At 48.3% G+C, this 19,983-nt stretch overlaps 1 protein-coding gene across 1 annotated transcript in view; it reads right to left on the bottom strand.

The window, feature by feature from the left end:
- Positions 1-12,574, bottom strand: part of LOC126541624 (chondroitin sulfate proteoglycan 4-like) — a 192,696-nt gene extending 180,122 nt beyond the window's left edge. The window contains 1 exon segment of the mRNA XM_050188468.2: positions 12,161-12,574. Within this exon segment, the coding sequence (XP_050044425.1) occupies positions 12,161-12,299 (139 nt within the window). The 5' untranslated portion in view covers positions 12,300-12,574.
- Between the last annotated feature and the right edge of the window lie 7,409 nt (positions 12,575-19,983).

Below are 19,983 nucleotides of genomic sequence, written 5' to 3'. Positions count from 1 at the left end.
CCGTTGCGCTTCGTAAGCGAGCTGCTCTTCGGGAGTCCGAAGCACGCGAGGCCTCCCCATCGCGACTCATATTCAACACTACACAACTAGGTTTCTCCGGGGCCGCCGATGACAGTTTTCGACATGCTGTCCTGTATGCTTTGTGCGTGATTCCAAAGAATGCAAGCAATGTTCGCTTTGCTTTACTGACTGCTTGTAGCCTCTAGGCATTGCTTGCTTACGGGGGTGTTAGTGCGTACGCCGGTATGAGCCGTTGACGACGATAGTTTTTGTGTGCGGATGTGAACATTCTATGGTAGCCTAGCCATATACAGCTTCGCTGGAGAAGAACTAGCACAGAAGAAACAAATGCGTTGTTTCGAAAAGCAGGAAGAATGCACAGCGCTCAAATACGCGTTCCCCCCCTCTCTCTCTCCTTTCCTTTCCTTGCTCTTTCCTTTCGTCTCTCCCATAGCGGGCAAGAGGGTACGTGCGTACGCTACTTATTACCGAGCGCAGCGACGATTCGGCGACGACGAGAACAGAAACGCCCAACGCCGAGAAGCCACGCGCGATCTTTCACGCCATATAGAGTTTCATGCAATAATAATATACTATACGCGGACACTGCACACAGCCACCACGCACGACGTCGAATCCACGGCCCCGAGCTCATGCAGCCAGAACGGGTTCGCTGGCTCAGCAGCCACAGCAGCAACTCTCCCGGGCCACCGGGGGCCATCCTCGCTCTTTTACTTTCTTTTGTCTCTCTCTCTCTCTTTCTCTCTCTCTCTCGCTTTTGCAATCTTCGTGACACGTTGCGGCGAAGCGCGTTCGTGACAAGCGTGGCACACGAGCAGCTATAGCGACATTTGAGTCTCTGCGCTCCTGTCGCCGTTGCTGGGCAACCTATTCATCACTATTCGCGAGGGGATTATGCTGGACTGTGCGGAACACAGCGAGAAGGATGACGAGAGCCGTGCGCTTCGGAGCACGGGAGAAGAAAGGTGGGAGGCAGCGGAAGGTCAGGTATCCATGAACAGGCACAAATACGAATTATACGGGACACGCGGTAAGAAAGAAATAACAAAAATATACGATAAGAGGCGTCGCTCCCAAGAAACGAATAATACAGTAACAATAATAATAAAGTAACGCGGAATTTACTGCTGCCTTTTGTAGTTTTTTCGAGATTTTCGGCGAAAAAGAGCTTAAACTGCAGCGTGTCCCAGCTGTAATCCGGCGGCGAAAAGGAACCTTTGCAAACGCTTGATTAATTTGACGCCGCCACTTTTGAGAATGAGGAGATTACGAAGCACTAACCGTTCGTTCGACTTTGTCTTTCGTGCAAAAAGACGAAAATTTCCGTTTTTATTTTGCTCGTGTAAACAACAACGCTTGTCGCTTATTACGTTTTATCACACAGAGACGCCCCCGTAACATGGATCAATCAAGCGGAAACCGCATTTGTTCCACTCGTCTGTACATACCATATACTACATACAAAGTCTTCCAGGCCAACGCAAGTGAAAAGTTTGCGGTGACTGCCAAAACAGATAACAGGCCTGTACACGAACGCACAAGAACTTACCAGGGGCGCTATAACGTAAAGCTATTCCAAACTTTTCTATTCCAATTCTGCTATCAGCCCTCCACGATTGGTCAAAAACTTTTTTCGACCACCCCCACTTCACCTGTCTGTCACGCGGCGTCACGAAAACCGCAAAACCTCCCCACCTGATATGATGTGTACGCACTGATTACGCATGATTTGACAGAAAAAGGAAAGACAGTTATTTGTGATTCGACCCCTTTTCGCCATTAGCACTCGGCTATTGGTAAAAAGTTTTCGGCCTGCACCCACTTCACCTGCCTGTCACGCGACGTCACAAAACCGCAAGAACTCACCGCGTCAACGTGACGTGTACGCGATAAAGATGCATTAATATGCCGAATAAAACTGAAATTTCTTCGGAATAGCCGCAGGCTGCCCCGTTCCGAAAGGAATAGAAGATGGCTGCCGCCGATCGCTCAGACGCTGCCTACTCGCACCTGCCGGAGAGCATGGGTGTATTTGCGTATAATAAAACATCTTGCGTGGTCGTGTAACGTTTTCGAGCATTTTCGGCACGTTTACCCCCTCATTCTGCCAACTCTTCTTTGCTGAGGGTCCGTTTTAGCGTCATTCTTGAGCTTCCGTTGCATTCCGCCGCGATTTTCTACCAGCCACCGCAAGCTAAGTAAGGGAAAGCCGACCAATCGTAGACGCCGGCACCACCCTCTTCATCTGGTTATCAACTTTCAGTGCAGTGGCTCGGCCCCATCGAATCCCTCTCCACTAGAGCGTTCTCCTCACCTCTTGTCAGTCAATTAGATACGACAAGCCGCTTAGTGTATGCAATGTTATTCGTTCTTCAAGCAAACAAAAGTGACCTCCTACGAACGAGGAGAGCGTTTGATTGGTCTATTCAGACAACCCTGCGGGTGACCGCCCGGTGCTTGCGTTGGTGGTTACGCAAATTTGACGTCAGGAGATTGAAATAGAAACATATTGGAATAGTTTTACGTTATAGGGCCCCAGCTTGGATGAGCCCTCAGCTGTTTTCACGAGAGCTTTGCGAGCCACCTAATGAGCTTTAAATAATGGCTACAAATAAAAAATTTCTGAGAAAAACACGACCAGCACTAGTTTCGGGCACAAAGAACGCAATACGCTCTTCAGCAAACGATGCTTTGCATCTTGAGTCGCTCAAATGCGGCACTTGATTGGTGTTTTTATCTATCTATCTATCTATCTATCTATCTATCTATCTATCTATCTATCTATCTATCTATCTATCTATCTATCTATCTATCTATCTATCTATCTATCTATCTATCTATCTATCTATCTATCTATCTATCTATCTATCTATCTATCTATCTATCTAATCTAATCTAACCGTTCTCCCGCCCATTTTGGTCAATTGAGGAGGCGGCGGACGTTTTCGCGCACGGAGGAATTTCTTAGCCCGTGTTCTGTGCGTTTGTCCCTAGGCGGGCTGGCATTGCGGAGTGCGGTCGAGTTTGTTTACGCTCCGACGCTGGCCGCCGGCGCAGTGAAAGTGGTGATAACATCGCTGATGTTTCCGTGGGAGCAGTATTGACCGTGGAAGAGGCCGGTCCGCATATATTGAAAATCTAGAATTCAGAACGCTTTAGCAACCACGGTTGAACGCAAGTGGCTGAAGGGGCGCAGGTGATGCTCGACGTCCATGCAACCACTATGAGAATACGCCACGTCCCCCTAACCCGTTTTACGCTAACCTAACGTTAACCTAACCTAACGAGGCCGAGACAAAAAGACAATAATGCTCATGACGTAACTGTTGTGAGAATACGCCGCGCCACCCTGAAGGCTTTTACGCTAACCTAACGTAACCTAACGTTAACCTGAGCTAACGTTACCTTAACCTAACAGAACATAACTTAACGTGGCCGAGACGCAAAGACAATAATCCGCAAGGCGTAACCGCTGTGAGAACACGCCACGCCACCCTAACGCCTTCTTACGCTAACCTAACTTAACCTAAGCTAACGTAAACCAAACCTATACCTAAGGTTACCTAACGTGGACGATACACAAAGCCAATAATCATCACGGTGTGACATCAGGCAATCGCGATCAACCGTGGTTGCTAAGCTGCGGTGCGTTTATTTCACTCGAAGGGGACCACTCAAAAATGCTTCTGAAAAGTCCAGGAAAGCAGGCCCGGCCTCCACTACGGCCCCTATTGCTCCCCCGGGAAAATCAGTGATGTGTTTCTTTCTTCATTTTCTTTTTCTTGAAGGCAGAGAGAGTGCCTTAAGGTGCGACAAAGTTAAAATCCGGCATGACTGACTCAGCACCAGGGCCGCACGCGCGAGAAAGTCTGTCCGACGTCCCTTTAGACAGCGATCACCAAATGGGGCGTCCGTGCGCGCTGGTTCACCTGTTTCCCCGCGCAGGCAGCCAGCGTCCAGGCGTAAACAAACTCGACCTCACTCCGCAATGCCGGCACGCCTAGGGACAAACGCATACAACACGCGCAAAGAAACTTCTCCACCGTAGTGCCTAGGCACCGTCAAGAAGCAAAGGCCCCCACATTTTCTATCTCGCACCCGCTCTAACTCGCGCCTGTGCAGAAACGTCGAGTGCCTCAAGAAACGCCAGGCCCCGCTGTACGTACTAGCAATTGTATAAATTCTGGGGGGCCTTTGCTCCTTGAATATGTGGCTCTGCCTATTACGGAGGCGGTTTCTTAGCGTGTGTTGTATGCGTTTGTCCCCTAGACATGCCGACATTGGGGAGTGCGGTCGAGTTTGTTTACGCTCCACCGCTTGCTGCCAGCGCGGTGAGCGCTGGTGATCGCTGTGTTTGAAGGAGCAAGGTTCTGACTGGTGTTGTATAAGTCGCGGGTCGCTTTTTCCGTCGCGACGATAGATTGCATTTTTTACAAGCACTGCTCCAGGAGGGCACATATAACCGGCAAATGAAAGCCTCAGGAGAGCACCTGAGGTTATAATAAAGCAGGCGGCGCAGGATCTCCGGGGCACCCAAGGGGTACCGGAGGTATCAAAACTGGAAGCAGGGCGGCCCGTGGGTTGGGGCCGCGGAGGCCGAAGCGTGCCAGGGGGTGTTCGCATGCAAAATTGGCTGTCCGCGATAGCGGACAGCCGATTTTGTACACCCCTGGCACGCACAGGCCTCGGCGAGCCCCAACCCACGGACCAGTCCGGGTTCTAGCTTTGGTGTCCCCGTTGCCGCTTTGGCGTCCTGGAGGCGCCGCCAATAATGCGAAATAATGACACGTTGTTTCAATGAGTTAAAAGCACGATTGAATAAATATAATTACGTCCAGTCACCAACTTACGACGCTAAGTTCAGCACTACCACGGCCCGCCACTTCTGCCGGCACGCCTAGGGACAAACGCATACAAACACACGCTAAGAAACTCCTCCGTAGTGCCTAGGTAGAGTCATATATTCAAGGAGCAAAAGTCCCCACAGTTGCTCTCTCGCACCCGCTCTTACTCGCGCATGCGCGTAAACGTCCGGCGTCTCCAAAAGTAACACGCCCCGCTGTACCTATATACTCGCAATTGTAGATACGCTTCCAGGGCTTGTTCTCCCGGGGCTTCCTGAAAAAAACGCGTAACGCAGCGGAAGTCGCTTGAATCATCCCACCATTCTAACCTGATGCGCTTAGATTTCGTCGAGGCGCCCAACAGAGTGTCCATCATCAACTACATATTCCTTGTTCTGCTCCTTTAATTTCAGACATCCATGTACACCAGAGACACGCAACTAATATCATAATATATGTTTCATACACCTAATATGGTGCGGATAAACGACTGCTATATATACAGTGCTTATTGCGCTGCGTCAGCAGAGATACACCAGTTTGTTCTCGTTCTTTCTCTTTCTTTTTTTTTTTTACGAGTGAGACATATACGAGCTTAAAAACATCGTTCAACAACGGCAAAAGCAAACGCGGAGCATATAACGTGGGAAAAGACCACGGGTGGTTGTTAGCAGAATTTTTATGAACATGCACCACAGTGAGCGGCTTCGTTCTCGTTTTTTTACGCCATGATGCTTCATTACACTGCTTCGCGCTCCGTTTATTGCTCCTTTTTTTTTTTTTTTCAACGACCACGTGTGTAGTATTAAGCGGACGGCCGCCGGGTTTTTCGACGTGCCCCGGGCATCGTACACGGCGCCTGGCGCCAGATTAATTTCGGTCTCGGGAGGCGTTTAACGAGCCCCGAGACATCGCTTGCTCATTGAAAGCAGGCCGCTTGCTGGCGTCGCAAATATTTTGCTCTTTTTCCTTTCTTTACTTTCTTTCTTTCTTTCAGGTTTTTTTTTTGTTTTGTTGTTGTTCTTCATGAAAGGCCACCCCCTCCATTTTTATTTTTTTCTCTTATTATTATTATTATTATTATTATTATTATTATTATTATTATTATTATTATTATTATTATTATTATTATTTTGTAAAGCTGCGAACTCTTGCGATTTGAGCTTAACCTGAAATGACCACTTCCGAACGATTGGGAGTAGCGTTCGGAGTTTGAACGCTTCTGAAACGACTGGCAGGAGTGTTAAGGCAGTTTGAATAAGTTTCAAGAGAGCAAAAAAAAGTATTAATAGTGAATAACGAGAGACATAACGAGAGACAGAGTGTGTGATAGAGAGGAAAAGGAAATAAGTTCTGCAATGTAAGCAGTCTTCTTTTATATCCGCCGGCGCAAGGTCCTACGGAACTAATGAAAAATGTACCCACTCACAGGAGAGAACGCGCGCTGAAAGACGACGTTCGGCGTTAGATTAAAAATGAGCAGGTCGCGCGCGCTCTTCCGTCAAGCTGCCGGGAATTTGACGGGAGGGGGATCTCGTTAATAAATGACCGGAGCGAAACAAACGTCCCCTTACTTTCCCGTTCCACTCACTTCAGTCGTCGGCGTTGACGCGTCAACTGCGCCGGAAACTCGAGAATCGCTGGCTTACACGAGCGACAATCCATATGCACCCCCCCCCCCCCGCCTCCCAAACGTGGTCAAACTTATGATGCATCGCGGCAGTGGGGGGCGGGAAGTTTGAAGCGATCTACATGGGAACTCAAATGTATAGTTATACGGAAAACACGAACTGCATCGTTTCGGAAGGCAGTCGGGTCGGCGGTTAGAACCGTGGAACGCGTGCTTCGTCACGAAGAGCCATTGCAGAGCGCGGAAGTGTGTTCGCCTAAAACGTGCGTCGCCATTGCTTCAATACTCGTCCCTTAAATAAATGAGAGTACAGTTGGAGTTGATTATATAATATACCCGGCTTCGACGCGGTCCTAGCTTTCGAAGACGGAGGAAGCACCTCGAGACATCTTGCAGTTTTGCAAAAGATTCATTTCATCATCGTATGGAGCGTTCTTGAAATTGTGTAGAGAGCCTGTATAGCGTCAACAATTCATTAAAGGATAATTATAGACCGTATACAGACGCTCTATGAACATATGACTTTGCACATTTTAATCAGTTATTGTCTATACGATTTCGATATTTCGAGTACCCTCTGAATGCGAGAAAAGGAAAGAAGCAGTATAATGAAAGATTAGTTTATCAGTCGTCTGTAAACGATTCCGCATTTAATGTAAACGTACATATATAGGGGAAGTTCGCTTCTTGGTAACATTGTTCTAGGCTGGATTCTCGGCAATGTTTGACATGAACCACGACTTCGAAGGGTCATAGATTGCAGTTGAAAAGGAGGGAAATTCATTCGTTGCCAACCGTAGATCCGCACTACGCAGAAACGTGAAAGAAAAGAGGGAAAGAGAGAGAGAGGGAGGGAGGGAGGGAGAGGCGTTTCGATAAAAACTGGAGAAGTTTGTCTGTTGCTACTCTTCCTACTCGAGGTGAATGCGACAGCAAATGTTCCGACGCAATGGTGACCCCTTATGATCGACTACTTTGGGTACAGTACCTGCATGGGCACGGCTGTCTACATGAGCATATTTTTAAGTTTCTCTCTGTCCTACAACTACCTAAGCGAACAAAACACAATGCTCCAACAAACCCAACAAGCAAGCGCTCCCTTGCCCATCGATAACAGCGCGCATTCACGAATTCGAACGCGGCAGTCCGGGTAAAATATGGTTTGCGATATGACATTTAGCCGCTGGAACTTGAAACTGCATGTACTCAGCAATGGCAGGAATCTGCGAGGCCTTCCTATAAACCTTGAGCGCTTCGCAAGCTCGTGTCCCCTGATTAATGGGCTCAGTGTTTCACAAATTGGTCATTAAAATTCGGCACGTATTCTTCTTAGCCACAGAGAGGCATCAAAGAGCTGCAAAGGAAAGTTCTGCGAGCTTTCTCGCAGAGTAATGTATTCAGTGAGCAGACCCCGCACCCGCTTCAAAGGCAAAGTGGCGCCTGTTTGTCCAGCGAGGATCGATGCGGAGCCGTAGTCTGGAATGACCCCCAACGACGGGTGTCGCGAATATTCCAGTTCGGTCGGTCTGCAATGGCGACTGCTATGCGACGACGACCTTAATTGCCGCAGAAATTGATTTAAAGGAGCTATACTTGGAGAAGTGTCGCGACGAGAAACGAGCTGATGTGTATCCCATTCTACAATCTGCGCCTTGTTCCCTAAATATTTAAGTCTCGCTAGCGCGTGCTTCGCATGTAGTTTTGAGCTGTCCTCCACCTCATTCTTTCCCTGTTTTAAAAGTCAAACAACTGAACTCAATCAAGCAGGCGAGACATTTAGCGATAGCGTTGCGAGCGGTTAAGCAGGTGGAGAAGTTAGAACCACCTGCTTTCGTCTGTTTCATGTCTCTTGTGATTACGCAGGGAAGTACAACGCTTGGCTGCATGCTATGGCAAATAAGAGCTGACAAAAAATAAACGTTTAATTAAGTGGCGCGAGGGATTAAAATTAACGAATGAAACACCTCCCCTTCCTCCTTAAGAAAAAAAGAAAGATAGATACAGAAATGAAGCGATGAAGTCGCGCTCGCGGAGTCAGACGAAAACGCGAACTTAAAGAGAAAAAAAAAAGGGAAACGAAAGGGAAAGTAAACATTTAAGTCGCTGATCTAGCACGTACTCCCGGTCTAATTGAAATGCTTGTGTTTGGCTGCGCTGCCCCACGGCTACTCAACCAAGTAATGCACCGGCGTCGTTAACTATAGCTGTTGCTGATATATAGTGAAATAAATATGTTTTGATCCCATCATCGTGCCTGTTATCATACAGTTCTTGCTTCATTTTATTTTGTGCTTTTCATATCAGCCATATAGCATCCGTACGCATTCAGTGTAGTGGTAGTTAACGTTAACGGGCGGAGTTATAGCGGCGCCTGCGAAATCTGTGACACGATGTCCTGACGTCTCGTTTACCAGAGCGCAATCGTTCAGAGAGCAACCAAAAAAAAAAAAAAAGATTAAGAAGATACATAGAAAACCATAATAAAGAACGCTTCCAGCGGACGCGAGCTGAAGTGGAGTTGACGGAAAGGGAAAGACGAGCCTAGAAAGTATACAGAAATGAGGCGGGGTGGGGGAGGATTAACGGGTTGCTTTGTGCAGTTATCGCGGCCTCGAACCTGCCCGCAATTCGCGGCTACGAAGTCCCGCTGAGCTGTGAGAGCGGTGCCTCGAAGGAGGTCTCCGTCTTCGCGATGCTGAGGTCAGCGTGTTTCCTAAAGCGGCTGCGGGCGGTGAATCACGACGTCCTTCTCTCGAGCAAAGCAAGCGAAATGCAAGGCGCTTCTAAAGTGAACGTACGCTGAAGGAGGCTGTCGGGTGGAGAGGGCCTAAGGGCTCATTCACAGCTGCGATTCGCAAAGGTCGCGCGACCAAGTTGGCCTCAAAGCGAGTGGTGTAGCAAACTGTCGCTTTGATCGAAAAACGAACGTTTTGGGTCAGTCGCTCGGGATGTTTCGGATATATCGGTCGCGTTACTGCAGTCGCAAACCTGGCAAAACCAATCAGCAGCGCAGGAGCAGGACGTCTGCATACGCTGACGCTTATTTTACGTACAGCGAGGGCGATGCAAGCAGCCGTGAGCGTAATCATGCAATCGCGGGACATCTGTGTGGCTTCGGGGCAGGCAGCGCTTGCCGGTGCGAACGTCGGTGACCGTGAGTCGCTCCTTGGTCGTCGTTCGCGGTCCGTCGCGATACGATAGTTATTAAACAACGAAGCACGGCGCTGTTGGCATTTGTGGCTAATGTGTGGATCCCGCAGCTCCTGCAGCTCGTGACGAGGTCGCAGAGCCTATGCGGCTGCGTTTCGACCTGTATAGGCCCCGTGAGGCAGCACTCACACACGAACTGACCACGCTACTCGACAGCTGTTTTTGATATAGTGGAATAGGTATGTTTTGATCACTTCAACCCTGATTGTTGTATTAAAGTTCTTGCACCACTTCTTATTTTTATTTTTCACGTCCCTCTCATTTTCTGTGTGTGTGCTTTTTTTCTGATCTCTGTCTCCACTTACCCCTTCCCCAGAGCAGGGTAGCGAACGGAATATCTATCTTCCGGTTACCCTCCCTGTCTTTGGCATCTCATTTCTCTCTCTCTCTCCCTTGCGCCAGTTTTTTTAGGGATTTCCATATGAATTACATAGCACCCGTGCACGTTCGCAGTACGACGTTCGCAGGTGTGGCTTAGTGGCTCAATGGCATTCTGCAGCTCAGCAAAAGGGTGCAGGTTCAACCGCACGGCCGATGCAGCTGTGTTTCAGGCGAGACACATAGGGGAAAAAATGAAAGAAAGAAAACAAGCGCAAAAAAGAGAGAAAAGATTGTGCACCAACACTTCAGTGCGTTTTAAGACGCCGCGAGTAGCCGAAGCTAATCAAGATCAGTCTGCTACATGATGCCCCAGACGGCCAAAGCCTGTAAACCTCTCACCGTTTTTTAAGACACCAAACTTCATCCGCAAGTTCCGTTGCCGCAGCGTCGTTTCTTTGTTTCACAATCAACTCTCATTGCTTCCTTTGCAACCTTTGGTTTCTTTGCACAGCGCTGTTGAGCTCGAAATCGGGGGGTTCGATCCGGACGCAGCGACCGCTTTTCAATGAGGACGAAAAAAAAAAGAAAAAAAGAACGTTCGTGTACATCGATTAAGGTGCACGTTAAAGGAAACCCCAGGTGATCAGAATTAATTCGGAGTAGTCCCTCGGCCTCATAATCAAATCATGGGTTTGGCGCATAAAACCCTCAGAGTTTTGTTAATTAATATAATTCCAACCTTTACCACCCCGTTGAAACATCTCCGCCGGCAGCTCAAAAAATTTTCAGCATGGCTTCGACTTGGCCTTGTTGGTGTGACATCATTCTGTTTACTGCGCTATAGTGTAAACAGAACGATGTAAAATATAGTCTTTTTTTAAAGATTCTTACGGAATTGATGCACACTCCCTCCAAGTTCTGCATCTTTTCCGTAATGATTATATGAGAAACAAAGACAAGTCTTTTAATGCGCACGGGGACATTTCTGCAGAGCATAATCATTTTGGACATATTACTCAAACAGAAAAAATATGTAATCAGGTTTGCAAAAAAAAATAATGATGAACAAAGTGTCTTATCCACATAATAGCACAGAAGGTTCAGTTATTTCAACAAAAAAAAATAGAAAAAAATTTCAACACAGCGGGGTAGAAGCGGGTACTAATTATTTGTATTTCGGAATCTCAGCCACTTTCCAACTCCACAACGTGCGATGGGCAGAGAAACCTAACTTGAACTTGCGTAGGATTACCTGCTAGAACGAAATAGAGTCGCATTCGCGACGGACTCTAAACCATGTACCGGAAGAAGGTTTCAGAAAAAGTAAGAAAGAAAGGCGATGAATGCAAGCATTTGCCATCTACTGGTGGTTAGGTGAGCTGTAAACTAGCGCATAACTGTACCTGTAACTGCGCGTTCTCGAGTTTGTCGCGCTTTTCTTTCTTTTTTGCTCCTCCGAGTCTCAAAGTCTCTGTATAGCAACCTTCCAACTGACTGCTAGTTAAGCTGCGGGGCCCAGCAGCAGTGCGAGCATTTCCTCCAGTGAGCTGTATACGCGCAACTAATGAACGCATACTGTCTTCTTGCGAATAGCAAGAAAGCAGTCCCATATGTAAAACCATTTAACCAAAAAAGCAGAATCTTTCAGTCCCTCGTGTAGCGGTAAAAGTAATAATAATAATAAAAAGAGGGTATATGTCGGAGATTGCTGGGAAAGAAAGGAGAGAAAGTAAAAGCAAGTCCAAAGAATTTGGCAATGGCTCATCGTCGCCCGAATAAAATAGAACACGTGGAGAAGAACCGGAAGAACAGTGAGACGCGTGCGTGCTAAGAGACTAAGTAGACCGCACAAAGCTGGTATTTGTGGAAAGCGAAAGGCATTCTCGAGGCACGAATGAAGCGCTCTACTTCTCGCTGCGGACCACTCCAGGCTCGCCGATTGATAAAAGAAAAAAGAAGAAAAAAATGGAAGGATGCGAAAGGGGGCTCAAAAAGGCATTTGCCGCTCCGCGCGCTTTGACCGGTCGGCCCATCGCTGTGCGGGCCTTTGAAAGTGGGGTGCAAGATGAGACTCGGGGGAGGGGGGGGGAGTAAATAAAAAAAAAATGTGAAGCGGTCGAGAACCACCACTCACCCCTGGCAGACGCCGGCACTGGTGGCCCGAACGAGAAGAGCGCGATCGCCAGCAGCCGGCACCAGAGCAGCGACGTGATCCACGGGTCCGGCGGCGGACGCCGCGCCGTCGCCGACGACGACCGGGGTTCGCGCCCCATGTCTGCGACGGGGCACCCCGGCCGGCACACGTTTCTATCCGCTACTAGCAGGCGGAGGACCGCCGGCTACGCTGGCCGCACATCGCCGTCTCCAACGCATCGACCCTGCCGCTCGACTCCCCCGGCACGCGCACACACACACACACACTACTACTACTACGGTCCCCTTCTCCTCTCCTTGCCACACACTGATGCTCCTCCAGCTCCTGATGATGCTTCTGCCGCGCGGCCCACGGGGGTGGCCCACTGCGCCGTCTGCTGCGCTGCCGCCGCTGCTGCTGCTGCTACTCACACTCGGCGCACTCGGAGGGGGCGACGGCGGCCGCGGCTGCCGCTCGCGCCGCAAGCGGCGCTCTCTCCGCTTCAGAAAAGGAAAGGGCGGCGCCGGTTTCGGTTCCGGATGCACCGGTGTTGCCAGCGCAGAGCTGCGCGCGTCTTTCACTCGTGGCGCAGCCGGAACCGGGCGCAGCGCCGTGCAGGATGCGGATGAGATGCGGCGGGTGCTCGTGGAGTGGTCATCGCAGCGCTGGTCTTCGTACCCTCACTTGTTGTTGTCTCTGTGTTGCGCTGCTTTCCATTACGAGTACGTGTAACACAATAAGCCCCGAAAAAGCTTTTCTGGAGTGCCCCGTTGGTTTATTGAAGGGAGAGCTTTGCGAGCGCCCGTGTGCCGCGTACAGTGACAATCAGCGCAAATGTCGCTGGGCCACATTTCAATCGTGTGAAATAAACTATCGGGGAACGGTGAAATATGAAAACGAACCCGAATGGCACTCGGTTGTTCGGAATACGAAGAAGACTGGCGTACTTGAATTTGAACTGGTGTTAAAGAACCTGCGGTGGTCTAAATTAATCCGGATTCCCTCCACTATGTCGTCCCTCATAATCCAGACGTTGCTTGCGGTCATTAAACCACAATAATCATAATGTTTAAAAACAGCACTAGAGACGTACACCGGACAACAGAATGCAGGATGACCCACACGGCACTGTGTGTGTCCCATTAATGATGATCTATTAATATAATCAACAATAATCAGTTAAGCAGCCAATCACAGGTTGCGAATTGGAATCAAGGAACTCGAACAACGCGTGTGGATACACACATTTGGCAGACGCTGATTGCTCTAGAAAACTCGGTTCCCTATGGACGCTTGTGTATGACTCGAGGTCGACCGTAAACGTAACCAATAGATCGTGACGTGTTGCTACCGTTGTGTACACTTCTACCTCCCTTTCTCTCTTTCTTTCTTTCTTTCTTTCTTTCTTTCTTTCTTGCCAATGCAGGGCTCCAAATAGGCTTTAGGAGCAGGGTACATAGTAATGAAACTGGATTGACTCCCGGCATGGCAATAGAACATGAGCTAAACTCATACAATGCGTCGATCGTCTAAAACATTGCAGCGCAGTCCGCTATCTTTCTAGCTGCTTGCTTACGCTGCTTAGACGACTGACCACGTATTCACAATAATTCTCTCACGCAGGGACATTTTTTCTTATCTTTTTTCAGCGAGCGATGTTTGGACGATGGCCAATGTTGACGGCTGATCGGAAGGAGAGCGAGCTGATGGCTTTCTGAACTTGCATTAAGCAACTTGGTAAATAATGGGCTCCGATTTGTTGGGGGTCACCTTTGCCCGAAGAAGTATGTCTCTATAGCAGTACTGCTGTTCAATGAATGTTGACCGTTCGATGAATTTGCGTGTACGTTATGTGTTTACAGAAGACATGGAAGCAGAACTCGTGTCCGCACATGCCAACATTACTCTAGAATTCATGCCCGACTAAAACAGCATAAGCTTTATACCCGTTGAAGTCGTCACTTATGAGGTAAAATTGCGTTCGCTTAGAAAACGATTAACGCACTCTCTAAGGACGACCATTACCATCTTGGAAACGTCGCTCGTGGCTCGTACAGAACCTGAGCTACAGGACGATGACAGTGCGCCAGTTTTCATCTGTCGGCACGACGTACGATACCATGAGGTACAGGACACAGCTGTTCAATGTAGTACCCTAACAACACGTTTCGAACATTGTCAAACTGTGTGGATTTATCTGTGTGAAGCTGGTGCAGTGATGCGAGCAGACAAACATGCCATGGGTCTGTTGTCCGCTGCGTTTAGAAACCAGCCAAACAGACGTGCTTGCCCTCTACTTCTCGCTTTTTTTTTTATTGGCAATGCGTGAGCAATACATCCCCTTCGACGTTTGTGCTACGTAGAATATTTTGGAATTACGCCCTTCATGAATATTCTATTACTGATTACTTCCCGAAATCACACTCTGAATTGGTATACCCAATGTGTACATCAAGGTATACGCACTACTGTGATCGCATTTTGACTGAGAATCTCCTTTGTTTTCCTAGCGCTTGGTATGCGCGTGCCTCAGTGCAACCCATTCGCCAAAACCGGACAGTACGCATCTCGGCTCTAATTTATACAAATGAGGACCGCTCTGCACTGCGTCAGACGCTGTGTGTTCGCGTGACTGCGAATGCTCAAAGAGAACTGCATCAATCGAAGCTGTAACTGGGATGGTTCGTTAATATACACTAAAAGTTAAGCGGAGTTAGTGAATCCACTCATCGATAAAGAACGACACGCAACCTGGAACCGTAATTACGAGGTACTATGGGCAATTACGAACATATATTAGACTGGCTTTAAAGCATTAGCTACGGATAGGATGCAGACCACTTGAAAGCTAACGGGCTGCGATTTCGCTCGTACCAAAGTTAATAAAGCCAGGCTGCAACAACCCCTGCGCGAGCTACCTCTTGTGCTGCGGAAACGCACTCACAAGGGTTCAGCATTGACTGCCGCCTTGCTAGTGAAATCGATGACTCGAAATGAAAGCTTCTGCACAGTTTGCGTGTAGTGCATTATTTTTGTTTTTCCCTGTGCACTTCCCGATTTCACTTCCTCGAGTGAGTGAAAAGTTGCTGGGCACTTTCGCACAAGCGGGAGAGTAATAATGCAAATTGCGTCATTAATATCCTGAGTTAGTGCAGTGCACTCCGGTATGGATATTGCCTTTCGTCGAATTGCTTTTCAGGCTGCCAGTTACGCGCGGCAGATTCCGTCTTGGATTTACTTTTCCGCACTTTCGCGCATAAATTGAGTGCTCTAGTGAGTAGGCGAAGCTATACAGAGTGCTCAAATAATGTTTCGTAGTAAGCTTTTTAGGCATATTCCCGTTGGCCGACGAAGAAGACGACGACAAAGTGTCTTTCGACACAGTCAAGTGGAGTCGTTGAAGTATTTGGGTGTAGTCTATGACGGTTCCGTCAGCTGGCTTGGCTATATTGACAAAATAGTTAAAAAAGGAGAGAGAGAGAGAGAGAGAGCAGTTGGCATGCTACGCAAGCTATGCAACAGTCGGTCAGGGATGCGGAGAGGCCCACGTCTAATGATATACAAAATGTATGTGCGGCCCGTTTTAAAATTTGGATGTAGACTATTTTCTTCTGCGCCAGCTTATAAATTACGCCCCCTTGTTCTGCTTGAGAGGGAAGCCCTGTGCTTGTGCTGCGGATTACCAAAATTTGTTGCCAATAACGCACTACATCAAGAGGTCAGGTTGCCTTCCATATTGTGTAGATTTCGTTTACTGACGGTGCAAACATTCTCAAATATATAGAAATCCCCTATTAGAACATGGGAAACATATTGATTTCCCTGCCTGCGTTCTTCTTCGGGGTACACTGGCCTCAGTTTCATACACCATAAGTGGTCTTTGTACAAACAATTATTAATCCCTTAAATGTACGTATCTGATAGGTATCCCCTATTTGTGATGTGCGAGAGAGTCTACAAATCATCCGTGATGTCATCTACCCAAACAACGCAAAACTTCTTTCTCATTATATATTAAATAGACTATTACAAGACCATTTGTTGAATTTCGCTATAAATGCGGTCATTTCGACAGACGTCGCACAGTGTGGAGAAAAATGTGTAATTGGCATTTTTGCTCCTGATCTAGACTGGTCATTCTCAAACACGATTCTGGGCCACTTATTCGCATTTCTGGCTGAATTTCTTGCTGTAGTGTTAGCCTTACCCAAACTAAATTCATCAACATCAATGGTAGTAATAATAATGTATTTTTTATATTTATGTGCATCGCTTACAACAAATATTGTAACTAACCTTTTACGTATATTTCATTTCCTAATGCCTGCCCACATAAGTTTAATTAGATCACTTTGGGTGCATGAACAAAAATGGGAGGACGCTTAAGCTTCGCATTCAAGAGTGGAAGGCGATAGCGTTATCGCACCCCGTTCGCACCTGCCCACTCAAACGATCTACGCAAGCCAAACGTCGCGATCGGCACGGACAGCCGGACCGGGACGCGCCATGAAGGCGGACGCGATCATGGGGCGAGTGGCGCGCCACGTGTCGGGGCAGCGCCGTACATTGCGAGGAGGGGGTCTTCTGTGTTTGCCGCAAGATGGCTCTGCGTGTGCTCAGAGCGCAGAAGAAATGTAGCGGAAACGTACTTCGCTACTCGTGTAACTGCGACTTCTGTTATTTACATGCTCATAATCACCAATATACACCGCAGTATAACTTTCTACGGCACGTTTCTAAGGCAACAACGGATTCACTAGAGACGCTTTTGTCCCGTTTTGAACCATTGAAGTCGTGGCTGAGTGGTAGCGTCTCCGTCTCACACTCCGGAAACCCTGGTTCGATTCCCACGCAACACATCCTGCAAGTTGTTTTTTACTGATGAAGTGCCTTCCGGGATTTGTTGCTCACGGCCAACGCCACCAACGCCGACGACGCAGGTTTTTCTGCGACACGAGCTCCTTAACGCTGTCGCGTTAAAATGGCTGTCAGTTTCGCGAGAGCGGCCCTCAATGGCTCTGTACTATCATTACTTCCTAAGTACTGCATTACCTAGTTACTGCTAGAGTCAGGAGATATACAATTGCTCAAGACTGTGAACCCAGCGATAGTAACTTTTTTCAGAATATCGACATCTCCTATTCCCTTGGCACAAAAATTCATTTCACACCAGAAAAACTCAAGTAATTTTTACGCGATTACGCGGTGGGATACCAGTATTAAACTTTTTTTGTCACAGGGCTGGTCTGGCACCCTCTCCTCTGTGCTCTTTCTGTGGAGAAGAGGAGACTATAAATATATTTTTTCTTAATCTGTCGTCGCTTTTCTTCTTTAAGGAAAAACATTTTAGAATCAACGTTCCCACAACCTGGTTTAAACTTTTCCACTCTGAATATTCTTTCTCTAGCAGCCCCCTCCCTTGGAAACTACCGCAGAGATGTTTGCACAGCCGTGGAGGAATTCATAGTTGTTTCAGGGATATTCACTCAAGTTCTTCACACGTGATTTTTACTCCTTTCCTCGTGACAGTTTTACCAGCTTTAGTATTACCTACAACTTTTTAGCACCATCCAAATCTTGGAAAATCCCTCGAGTGGGTATGCCCCATCGTAGAAGGAACTCTAATCCAATCCAATCCACAGTGTTCTTTCTAGCTCCGGTTTATTTCTGTGAAAATCTAAGTGCACCCGTTGGTCTTCGCTTCTTGCTCTGTGGTGATGGAAGTGGGCTACCCCGGACGTCTGCCGGCGACGGCAGCGTCAGCAACGGTCACCTCCAGGAAATGAATCGGTCAACAGAGCGACAGCGACAGCGAGGACACCCATGTCTAATATCTCAGCGCCAACACTCGCCAACACAACTCCGCAGACGGCTTTTGCGGACGGCGCGCGACTTGGCGAACCTTCTGCGCATGCTCCGAAGATAGCAGCCTACGGCGCGCGCGTTGAAGTATAGAGGGGATGGCATCTCGGCTGGCGCAGCGCAACCGACGTAGCGTGACTGACCGCGAACTACGCTCGCCCGCGCGCCATAACGTCGGACTATAAACGGGCCTTAAGACACACGCAGAGGCCGGACACCAGTGCCATCATATTTGTGCCCACGCTTCCTACCGTCAACATGAAGCTACTTAAGAAGTAGCCTGTGCCGATGTAATCGGAAGGCCTCTTGCCAAGCGAAATATCGAACATTCGATTGCACACCCGAAAAAATCTACTGGCGCTGGATGTCCAGCATGCGGGGGCTCTGATCGGTCTACGCAGTGTAACATAGCTTGATGGCATCCAAGCGCGCTCCTACATCTCTCTGCAATCTGATGTAGTCACCGGCGTAATCTACGACGTAGACGTGGTAATCATTAATAACGACTTGCCAATTCTTGTCAAGCCAGCAAATGATGATGCCATTGTTGATGTTACTTGGCCAGGCAATTCACGCTGCGTGAAGATTGCATTCAAGGGTAAATATTGACACGCGTACTTGTTCATCTTTTTCGGGTGACCGCTTTTCACCGTCTAACACATGTTGTCGCTCAGTGGGAGACGCGCCTGCATGTATCGGAAGTTTCTGGAATGTTATCGATGGTTCAATCCGCTGTCTGTTGTCAGCGAACCTTGTGTAATCTGATTGCATGTATGCGCGATGCGATTGGTGTAGTACTTTCGGGAAGACACGTGGGCACCAGCGATTACTCTGGAACGTTCGATGGCTTGTGTGTAACAGATGACGCGCTTGACCGGCAGATCAGATTTCGGCAATCGCCGACCTCGTTCGCCGCTGTTGCTGTGCTTTGAGTGTGACTTGTTTTGTGGGCACAAGTTCGCCCAATAAAAAGCTAGTTTCGTCATTCACAGTTTTACAGCTGGATTATTCCCCGTCACTACTACGTAATAATATCTGCCCTCGCACGTTAAGATGGCACACTTCAGACATGCTGCGCGGCCCTTCACTACGAAGCCTCTTCAATGCCGCAAATGCATGAAACTTGGACACGTGAGCAGCGTCTGCGAAAACCAGGCAGCATGCCCCCGCTGCGACGAGCCGCACGGTGCAGATAAATGTGCTTCCACTGTAATGAAGTGTTCGAACTGCGGCGGGTCACACGAGGATTCATCGAAGTATTGCCGAAATATTAAGACGGAAATGGCCATGTTCAAAGAGATGTTGAGGAATCATTGTCTTTATCGAGAAGCCGCCACTAAATTCGGGAGGCGGGATTCCCGACGCCGACGTTCTTCAAGGAAGGCCGTTGCCTCTGCGAGGCGCTTGCGACTTCCTACATCATCACCTCCTCCTCTGCTGCCCAGGCTCTGCACTGCGACAAGGATCACTGAGAAGACCACACCTGCCGAAGCTTGGCCGGCACTACCAAAACGAGAGCCCTACATTTCTGCGGGGCACCACTTGCAGTAGCTGTTTGGTTATGACTTTGGTGTCACGGCGCTTCGTCTCGAGCGTCCAATGGTTTACGGGCATAGAGACACACTGAATTCCGACATACATAAAGATTACTGGAGTTGAGCAATCCTCCTCTAATATTTTGCGTACTGTTGATTGTTCAAGATTTAAATAGCATTTGCATGACACATGTCGGGAAGGTCCTTGACACAATATAGGAGATACAATCGCGGAAGCAATGAAAGAATTATTCTGCTCGCTTACAAGGTCAACAAGGCGAACAGACTTCGATATAGAACTGGAGCGGCTGTATGTTGCACGCCATGAGGTGGAAAGAAGGTATCAGCTCAAAAAGTCCGTTCTAGATCCGAGGGCTTCACGACGCGTACAAAAGAAAGTCCAGCGTCGTATGGATGAATTGGAAA

Source organism: Dermacentor andersoni, chromosome 2 (genome assembly GCF_023375885.2).
Source record: "Dermacentor andersoni chromosome 2, qqDerAnde1_hic_scaffold, whole genome shotgun sequence".
NCBI lineage: Eukaryota > Metazoa > Arthropoda > Arachnida > Ixodida > Ixodidae > Dermacentor > Dermacentor andersoni.
The sequence above is the reverse complement of the archived record's forward strand: the minus strand, read 5'-3'. Positions and strand labels throughout refer to the sequence as shown.